The 10,615-nt window shown below is 38.8% G+C and overlaps 1 protein-coding gene across 2 annotated transcripts; it reads left to right on the top strand.

Annotated features, from left to right (window-relative positions):
- Positions 1-77: 77 nt before the first annotated feature.
- On the top strand, positions 78-10,590 carry m6pr (mannose-6-phosphate receptor (cation dependent)). 2 transcript variants are annotated; one of them, XM_017473380.3, is made up of 8 exons: positions 78-217; positions 513-627; positions 3,484-3,648; positions 3,740-3,900; positions 6,104-6,213; positions 6,634-6,764; positions 6,952-7,078; positions 8,904-10,590. In XM_017473380.3, exons 3-8 carry the CDS (start codon positions 3,494-3,496, stop codon positions 9,024-9,026), a joined length of 807 nt encoding a protein of 268 aa, XP_017328869.1. In that variant the 5' UTR covers positions 78-217; positions 513-627; positions 3,484-3,493; the 3' UTR covers positions 9,027-10,590. The 2 variants fall into 2 exon arrangements, with proteins under 2 accessions (XP_017328869.1, XP_017328863.1); XM_017473374.3 differs by lacking the exons at positions 78-217; positions 513-627 and adding an exon at positions 1,989-2,303.
- The last annotated feature ends 25 nt before the right edge of the window (positions 10,591-10,615 follow it).

Raw genomic sequence — 10,615 nt, 5'->3', positions numbered from 1 at the left:
CTGCCACTTGGACATAAAGAACAGAGGAACACACATCTCCACCCAGGGTAAGGTGTTCAGGAACTCCAGGAAATCCAGTGTAACTAAAATAGCTGCCTGATTATTGGTCCTATAGTCCAAGACATATCACCTTTCCTCACAAGGCTTGTAGGAGCTCCTTTCTCACACAGAAACAGGAAGTGGACCTTCTAAGTGTATCTCTGCTGCACTTTGATTGGTAAGATGAGAGCTGCTGGGTGTGTCCACATGCTGAGGCAGGTACAAACAGGTATAAGGAAAGGGGGAAGGGAGAGTAGCTGCATACATTGAAACATGTGTTAGAGATAACATAAGAATAATGCAACACTGAAAGTTACTGGCAACACTAAAGGTATATATAGAGAGACAAGCATTTATAAAGCATTTATAAAGGTTAAACCACATAATTAGAAAGGCGGGAAAGAAAATATTGAATGATACAGATTTATTATTGCATTCATTTATGATTTCTAAACTCTGCTAATTGTTTTCAGTCAAGACCTCATGAAATCCAGATCAATAATGCATCCAACTCAAAGCTCAGAAGCTGATAAGTGAATCTGTTTATTGATGAGGCACCTTTGGATCCCTAAACAGAAGTCAAATCAGGTAAAAGTAATCAGGTAGCCCTACTTAAAAGTGTTCCCATTGTATTCATATGCTGTAACGACAGATCACAGATGGCAGTCAAGTTAAAGAAATGGGTGTGACTGACGTTGCTGAGTTTAATACTGGTAACACTGCTCTGTATTTAGTGGCAGGGTGTCGGAAGCCAGACCTGGTAAAACACAAAAGTAAATCTAAATAATTTCAGAAATGGGCTCCAGAAGTGCCCTATGTCAGTTAGCATACTGTTCAATTGAATGGAGGACCCTGTGGTGAATTTCAGCAGACTACAGTTTGATATGCAATCTTACCCTGATGAAAATCCCTCATAGAATTTGTAATGTTTTGAATGGTTTTAATGGAAACCTCTGGGTCTCTACAGGTAATATGTGGCCTTCTATTGGTGGCATGTTATACCATTATGGACCAATGGTAATGGTTTTACTTTTTAGCTGATGGCTTGTAATGGTATTTGTAGTGGAAACCATTAGAATTTCTGAAATGTTTTTTCTTCAGCACGGTACATTTACCAGGCTGTCTGATAGTGAAACATTTAATATCACCGATTTACTAGGCCAGTGCACAGAGCAGACAATTAATAAGTGTTGCTGTTTACAAAAAGGAACCTTCCAAAAGTATATAATCTACTATAATTTTCATATTGTATCTACTCATATTGAACCACATCCATCCATCCATTTCTGTACCACTTATCCTACACAGGAACCAGGAGACTATCATAGGGAACTTGGGGCACATGGCGGGGGACACCATGGACATGGTTCATCGCAGGGCACAATTCACACACTACGGGCAATATGGAAATGCCAATTAGCCTACAATGCATGTCTTGGGACTGGAGGAGGAAACCGGAGAACCGGTAGTAAACCCCCTGAGCACAGGAAGAAACATGCAAACTCCACACACACACACACACACACACACACACACAGGGCAGAGGCGGGAATCAAATCTCCAACCCTGGAGGTTCGAGGCAAACGTACTAACCACTAATCCACCTTGCCCCAATAATGAAGCAGGAGTTGAACTCACATCTGAATATTATCAATGAGGCAAAACTATTAAATATTACCTAGCTGAATAACTAGGGCATGTATAACTGTTACTGGATGACAGCATCTGTATGGTTAGAGTGCCCCCATTAGCCACAGCAGGCTAATTGAAGCAAGTCTAAATCAAGTTTCATTTTCTGTTATTCACAACAATTCACAAATTGGGCATACTGCGTAGTAATTACACACATCCAAACATTCATAACGTTCAAACTAACGACCTAATTTCACTCCGAAACTCAACCTCCATGGGCGCATTTGTAACGCCGAGTTCCGCGTCACGAGGAGTCACATGGCTCAGTGGTTCAGTTTCACTTCCGCCTTTAAGATTGATAAACTGAATCATGAGACTTTTCTTCCGTTACCAGGTTTAAACCGATATGTATCAGCGACCGTCCTGGACATAAAATTATATCCGTTTTCTACTGCTTTCACGCTCACTCATGGATATATGTGCACCTGTGTCGGTGCTTTAAGATCTACATTATCTGTAACTAGCTTGCTAATCAGGAAACAGGAACTTGCTAGCTCACCTGGCCATCTTTAGCTAGCTTACTTTCATATTGCTCTATCGTGTTTCAAACATCAGCTTGGAGAACCGTCGAGGTATGTTGATGGATATCGGTGCTGTTTTTGTTGTTTTAAATGAGAGTGCATCATTAAAACTTGCTGCCTAGCTCATATTTGGCCTTTTGACAGTGGTAGCAATTTGGAAAACTGTAATAGAATAATAATAATTTATTTTTTTTAAAAGACAAATAATGAACTTCTCTTTACTCGGCCCTTTACCCTGTAACAAGAGGGGGCATAACGCTATAATTAAAAATGCATGTTTGATTATTTTATAGTGTAGATTTGATTGTTTGAAACTACGTTGTGTGAACTTCCTTATCCTAGATCAGAGGTTCTCAAACTTTTGTAACTAAAGCCCCCCAAGCCCCCCATCATGTGGTAAACCCCCCATATATAAAATCTGTTTTTGATAGATAGATGGGGGGTTTTTTGCGTTTGTGTTTTTGTACTCTTTAAATTATTTTTCATAACTTTTTTTTATATAACTTGTATGACTTTTATAAAACTATATAACGGATAGGTATGGAACATGAATGATTAAAAAAAATTCTGAACACTATAACTACTTTGAACAAGAGAAATAGGCTGTAATAACGTGGACTATTTTACATGTAAAACATGTTGCATTGCATTCGTCTTGTATTCTAAAAACATTCGCATAGGAATGATGTAAATTGGGACGAAGGGCGCGTCTTGTTATCCATGTTATCCACATTGTTAAATCTCCGGCTCTCAGACACTCACTGAACAGAGCAGACGCAGAGAGAGGTGTGACTGCAGTGGGAAAGCAAGACCTCGCACTTGCAGGACAGTACTGGTGACATTTGGAAAGTCGCTAGATTTGTTACTAGGCACTTTTTTGTTTTGCAAAAAAAAAGTCGCTAAGTTGGCAACACAGGTTTGCAGTGACTGCTAGATAAAAGGCAGGCTAAGCTCCGCCTCTCCCCAGCAAAAAGAAAATACAGAGGGAGAGGGAATGTGGGGTTTTTCATTTATGCACATTCTATTTGAAAAGCAATAAAATACACAGAGTACCCAAATGATGCCCTGTCTGTGTTTTTCTCCTTGAAAACAATTTGCCCCCTCTTCAGATCTCTCTCTGGTTGAGAACCACTGTCCTAGATGGTTAAATCTCGTGACTGGCTGTCGTTAGAAGGAACGGTGCCATAACGCGTCATAATTATGTAACTATATAATGCACATTTTTGTGTAGGTTTTCAGTCATGAAGAAGCCTCTGTGTTGGAGATTGCTTGCTTTTCTTGTACTCATGGCCACTGGAGCTCAAGCAAGTGACAACACGAAGAAGTGCAAGTTGGTCCATGAGAGCATCTCTGAGAGAAACGTGCTCAGTTACCTGGAGCCACTCGCCAATCAGAGGTAAGTACATACTTCCTGCAGTACTTGCTTGCATGAATTTATCTCTATCCAAGAGGTTTGCACAAAAGTGCCTTCTCTCCACTTTCAATAGTTTTACTACTGAAACCAAAACGGGGAAGGAGAACTACACGTACGTGTTCCAAGTCTGTGGTGATGCAGATGGGCTGAAAAATGCAGGGTTGGTGCAAAGGGACATGAAAGGCAACCAAGTGCGCATTGGGAATTACAATTCAACACAGGCTGTTAAAGGGAGTAAGTAGCAATGTGTTGCACACAACATAAGTGCAAATTTAGTGCTGTTTAATTTCTCCCAACCTGATATGAAAGCTCAATTAGACAAATATTGTATGGATATCCAAAATTCACATCAGCAGAAATAAGTACAGTATGTTTATATATAGGGCTGGATGATATATCGATATAATATTGTGATAAATGATTATGCAATACTCTTTCCGGCGATATTATTGGTATGGTGATGAATTGTTTACATTTTTCATAATTACAAATGAAATGATACCGAATGGATGCTGTTGATTTGACATGTATTTTTAAAAAACTTAATCTTCTTTGTCCTCGTAGACATTAAATAAAAGTATCGTCAACCTCAGTTTAACAGTTGTTTATTTTACTACTGTTTTGCAGACAGTTTCTTAGCTAAATTCTATACTGTGGTACAAATTGTGTATCGTAGAAATGTCCTCAAATATTGTGATATATACATACAGTATCTCACAAAAGTGAGTACACCCCTCACATTTTTGTAAATATTTGATTATATCTTTTCATGTGACAACACTGAAGAAATGACACTTTGCTACAATGCAAAGTAGTGAGTGTACAGCTTGTGTAACAGTGTAAATTTACTGTCCCCTCAAAATAACTCAACACACTGCCATTAATGTCTAAACCACTGGCAACAAAAGTGAGTACACCCCTAAGTGAAAATGTCCAAATTGGGCCCAATTAGCCATTTTCCCTCCCCGTTGTCATGTGACTTGTGTTACAAGGTCTCCGGTGTGAATGGGGAGCAGGTGTGTTAAATTTGGTGTCATCGCTCTCACACTCCCTCTTACTGGTCACTGGAAGTTCAACATGGCACCTCATGGCAAAGAAAACTCTGAGGATCTGAAAAAAATAATTGTTGCTGTACATAAAGATGGCCTAGGCTATAAGAAGATTGCCAAGACCCTGACACTGACCTGCAGCACAGTGGCCAAGACCATACAGCAGTTTAACAGGACAGGTTCCACTCAGAACAGGCCTCGCCATGGTCGACCAAAGAAGTTGAGTGCATGTGCTTAGCGTCATATCCAGAGGTTGTCTTTGGGAAATAGACATATGAGTGCTGCGAGCATTGCTGCAGAGGTTGAAGGGGTGGGGCGTCAGCCTGTCAGTGCTCAGACCATACACCGCACACTGCATCAAAATGGTCTGCATGGCTGTCGTCCCAGACGGAAGCCTCTTCTAAAGATGATGCACAAGAAAGCCTGCAAACAGTTTGCTGAAGACAAGCAGACTAAGGACATGGATTACTGGAACCATGTCCTGTGGTCTGATGAGACCAAGATAAACTTAGTTGGTTCAGATGGTGTCAAGCGTGTGTGGTGGCAACCAGGTGAGGAGTACACAAAGACAAGTGTTGCCTACAGTCTACATGGTGGTGGGAGTGTCATGGTCTGGGGCTGCATGAGTGCTGCCGGCACTGGGGAGCTACAGTTCATTGAGGGAACCATGAATGCCAACATGTACTCTGACATACCCTTCAGAGACTGTGCCACAGGGCAGTATTCCAGCATGATAACGACCCCAAACACACCTCCAAGATGACCACTGCCTTGCTAAAGAAGCTGAGGGTGAAGGTGATGGACTGGCCAAGCATGTCTCCAGACCTAAACCCTATTGAGCATCTATGGGGCATCCTCAAATGGAAGGTGGAGGAGCACAAGGTCTCTAACGTCCACCAGCTCCATGATGTTGTAATGGAGGAGTGGAAGAGGACTCCAGTGGCAACCTGTGAAGCTCTGGTGAACTCCATGCCCAAGAGGGTTAAGGCAGTGCTGGAAAATAATGGTGGCCACATACAATATTGACACATTGGGCCCAATTTGGACATTTTCACTTAGGGGTGTACTCACTTTTGTTGCCAGCGGTCTAGACATTAATGGCTGTGTGTTGAGTTATTTTGAGAGGACAGCAAATTTACACTGTAATACAAGCTGTACACTCACTACTTTACATTGTAGCAAAGTGTCATTTCTTCAGTGTTGTCACATTAAAAGATATAATCAAATATTTACAAAAATGTGTGTGGTGTACTCACTTTTGTGAGATACTGTATATATTTGTCATATCGCCCTACCTATAAAGAGCTGTTTCCTTGTCTACGTGATTAGAAGATCAGTGAATATGGATGTCGCTGCCTAAAGTCTTTTTTTCTGGCTTTTCTCCACAGGTGACTGGGTTATGCTGATCTACCTGGGTGGGGATAGATATCGTGAACATTGCTCCAAAGAGCCGAGGAGAGCCATCATCATGATTTCCTGTGACAGAACTAAGGCTGCGGTGAGCTCTAAGTCTGACTTTGCTTTCTTAAAGAGTAACTTCACTCTTCATTAATTAATTAATTTATTTTCTGCCCTTTCTGAAGATTTGAAAAACACACTTTAGGGGATAGATTGCACATGTGCAGTGTGTGACATGAGTAAGGGTTGTCAACATCACAATCACATGAACAAAGCTTCATGACAGCTGAGTGGTCCTCTTCCTACATCAGTAGAAAGGAAGAAAAGTTCTAGCCACACTATGATATGCTACGCCCTACTGTACCATAATAAACCACAAGGGACAAACAGGGACACTATAAATCTAGCTGTAAAACTTTTTTCCTTTTTGATTGCCTCTGTCACCAGTGTTAATTATTCGGTAATAATTATTCAGTTTCCCTCCTATCTTACTCATATCTCTCATTTTCCACTCCTTTAGGGACAGCTGACAGTGGTTCAGGAGGACAGAGAGAGGGATACTGACTGTTTTTACTTGTTCGAGTTGGACTCCAGTGCTGTGTGTCCTGTGATTGAATCCAAACTCAGCACTGGATCCATACTTCTCATTATGTGAGTATAATAGTCATTGTCAAACCAGCCTTAGAACATAGCATTAGACTACAATTACATTGACCACTAATATGGAATTGTACATGAAAGCAGTTAGAGGAAAACGTAGTAGAATATTCATGTGTAAGTGTTTAAATATTCTAATAATAGAAAAATTATGTGATTGTTTTGTTTTTCTTCTTTTTAGTTGCATCTCCTGCTTGTCTGTCTACCTCATTAGTGGATTTCTCTACCAGCGATTGATCGTTGGAGCAAAAGGAGTTGAACAGTTTCCAAACTATGGCTTTTGGACAGAAATAGGCAACTTGTCCGCTGTAAGTCTCTCCTCCTTTTTCTTTTTTTTTTTTAATTTACTTTATCAATTCATGAATATGGAATCCCCAAAAGGCAGTAAAGTCATTAATTGGCAAATATGTCAAATATATAACTGGAAAAAAATATTAAAAAACAGTCAACACATTTAATTAAAACTATATACAGGATTACATCTCCATTTATTATTGATAGTTTTCTCAACGTCTCACTTTTCAGCACAGATTTAATCATTTACAGTGCCTTGCATTAGTATGTATAGCTACAGGGGTGAATACCTGCCCAAACATAACTTCTCTTTTTACTTGTAAATAGTTTTGCAAACTATATTGATTTTCTGAGTATTATGGGATCTTTTGTGTCGATTCATGACACATAAGATCAATTGCATATATTTCAGTTCCAGGTTGTAACACTACGAAATGTGGAAAAGTTCAAGGAGGCTAAATACTTAACCCAAAAACTTTATCCTATTTCCTATTTCCCTAACTACCTATATGATGATGAGAGGTGTGTCCAAACTTATCCAGGCATTACGGAGTATCATGAAATTTAACAGCTTCTCGATTGCACTATGTTCTCATCAATGTCAACATGCTTTAAAGAAAGTTCTTTTAAAATATTTTAAGAAATGTCTTTGAACCTGAATTGAAAATGTCATGACAGAATAGTTTCCCTCTCTTACCTCAGCTAGAACATGCACACAGCTCTTAAATGACAGGATAGGAAATAATTCTTCTGAAATACTTTTGAAATTGATGCTTATCTTGTTCCCTTGCAATAGTTGTTTACTTTTTGTGGAGCATGAAACTTAAAATCTAGCTGAAATAGAGCGTGTATGTGTATGAAGTAAAGTGCTTTATGAATGCTGTGGGATTACTAGTTTATTAGGAACACCTGTACCACTGCTCATTCATGCATTTATCCAAACAGCCAATCATATGGGATTGGCACAGTGCATAAAATAATGCAGGTACCGGTTAAGAGCGTCATTGAATGTTCACATCAAACATCAGAATGGAGAAAAATGTAATCTCAGTTTACATTGACCGTGGCATGGTTATTGCCTGATGGGCTGGTTTGAGTATTTCACAAACTGCTGATCTCCTGGGGTTTTCTTGCCCAACAGTCTCTAGAGTTTACACAGAATTGTGTGGAAAAACAAAAAACATTCAGTAAGCAGCAGTTCTGGGGGCAGAAATGCAGTGCTGATAGAGGTCTGAAAAGAATAGCCAGACTGGTTTGAGCTAACAGGAATTACAATAATTCAAATAATCACTCTGTAACCTGACAGAATTGGGGTGAATGCAACCAAACCAGAACAGGTACAGTGCCTAAATATTTAATAACAATATACAGTGTAATAAAGTTAATTATGCTGTGGCATTATTAATAGGCATGCACTGTTCAGGTTAGTTAGATGGTGCTATTCCTAGACTGTAACAGTTGAGCTCTTGTCCACAGTTATTAGCTAGTGATGCATCAGATACTGCCTGGGTAAATAAGACTGCCCCCTTCTCATTAAATGAACTGGAAGTAGGAAATGAGAAATGGAGAAGTTACTAAAAGTGCTGGAAGTGATCAAATATATAAAGTAAGTGATCAATGGAAGAGGAATATAATGCTATTTTTAATTTGTTTTATTAAATATTTAAGGTGTTGGGTGGTAATGTTTTTTATTTTTGAACTTGACCTGTAATCACTCTTTGTATTCAGTTATTTTTTTTGACTAATCATATTACCTGTTAATGCCTTTTGTACATTTGGGATTCTAAACGTTAACTCTGAAATGAAGTAAATATGAAATATACATCTGTGCTTTCACAGGATGGATGTGACTTAGTGTGCCGCTCCCGTGGCAGCAGAGAGGAACCTCCCACTTATAGGGGCGTGTCTACTGAGCCATCAGAAGAGCCAGAGGAAAGGGATGACCATTTGCTTCCAATGTGATCATGGCATGTGATTGAGTGAGCTGAGCATTGGGTTGTCTAGGTGTAGGCCAGGAAGGCTTCTCCATGTGTTGGTTATTTAAACAAAGCACTTATCCTTATGTATTTCCTATATTGCTCTGAGATATTTACAAGTAAATGCTGTGCTTCAACAAAATTTTATGTTTCTCCTTGTAAATTTGAAAAATATACAGCAGAACGGTTGACACCTTTTGATTTGTTCAGGACAAACTTTAGAACTGTCATTCATCCAAAAAGATAAATAAAAAATTGTTTATTTTAGTTTTTTTTTTATATATAGTAGACATGTGCTCACAGATGTCTACGCTTTATTTGTTAATTCAAATCCTATTCATGCCCAAAGAAGCCTGCACAATGTATCTTTATGAATTTACTAAGTGGTTTATTGTTACTTATTAGTTACAGTTTATATTTGATATTGATGAACTGACAAGTTCATGCTACTGCCCCACTAGGCTTTTGTGACAGCCTCCATTCTGATAAAGTGAATATGGATTATATTGATTTACTGGTTACTTCTGCATTCTGGTGGTGATGCTGTGCGCCACTGATGTGGCTGTGAGTGTAAGACTCAAGGAAAACACTGGAAAGCACACTGTAGTGTTAAAGTATTCTTGCAAAGATCACCATACTCACACCATACTACTAGTGCAGTGACTTTCAATGTGATGCACCTTTTTATAGTATTACTGATGACATTCTGAATATTTTTGTCAGACTGGCTTGGTGAGCGAATGGAATGATGGCTAAATTTTACTAAAGGAAGTATAGAGAGTAAATACTTTGGGTACTGTATGTGATAATGGAAATTCTAAGGATAATTGTCATCAAATGACAAGGCTAAGTCTTTGACTAATTAAGACTATGAATGGAAATTTGCAGTGGAATAAAGTGTGTCTGGAAAGCAAACCTATTTTTTTGCAAGTATTTGGGGAATTATTAATTCTGCTGTTGTCTGTGTTTTGTTTTGTTTTTTTTCTTTTGATATTTGTAGAGATTTAAATAGGAACTTGTAGTGGGGTTGTCCACTGCAGAGTAAGCTTGTACTGTGAAATTTGAAATAGAATGAGATTTGAAACTGATCTGACCTTAAAAAAGTACTTCCAAAGTTGAATAACAGTGACTTTATTTGCACTTGAGCTTACGTTTAATGGAAACACGATGCTTTTTAAAGGAGATTTAACCAAATATTTGCTTATGTACTCGTGCTGTAGTTTCTAAGATACAGACTTGGCTGGTTTACCCCTAACTAAAGCACTAGTTGTTAAAATGCTTCCAACTTAATATTTGAGCTCAGTCTGAGTCTAACAGCCTGGTTCTGTAATCTCAAATTCCTAAGACTGTAGGTTTGTTTCAAATCAGGATACAAATTTTTGTAGTAGTCAAAATCACAAGGTACAACTCAAAAACAAGTTTTGTAAATTTTATCATGTTTATGAGAGTCTGTTAATCCATACTGAATATAAACTTCTGACTTTTTTATGGTGTGGGGAAATTTAGCTTTGCTGGCAGAGGGAGAACATGAATAAAGCTTTTGATGACCAGCCTGTTGTTGTTTTTATTCCCCCT

The sequence above is a fragment of the Ictalurus punctatus genome, chromosome 1, assembly GCF_001660625.3.
Source record: "Ictalurus punctatus breed USDA103 chromosome 1, Coco_2.0, whole genome shotgun sequence".
NCBI classification, from domain to species: domain Eukaryota; kingdom Metazoa; phylum Chordata; class Actinopteri; order Siluriformes; family Ictaluridae; genus Ictalurus; species Ictalurus punctatus.
This window is presented reverse-complemented; position numbering and strand designations above follow the sequence as displayed.

What these genes read in the sequence shown, in the direction of transcription:
- m6pr (XM_017473380.3), top strand. Translation starts at nt 3,494, where the DNA reads ATGAAGAAGCCTCTGTGTTGGAGATTGCTTGCTTTTCTTGTACTCATG. An exon ending in GAGCCACTCGCCAATCAGAG is followed by an intron (nt 3,649 to 3,739) that starts GTAAGTACATAC and finishes CACTTTCAATAG; the next exon opens with TTTTACTACTGAAACCAAAA. An exon ending in GGATCCATACTTCTCATTAT is followed by an intron (nt 6,765 to 6,951) that starts GTGAGTATAATA and finishes TCTTCTTTTTAG; the next exon opens with TTGCATCTCCTGCTTGTCTG.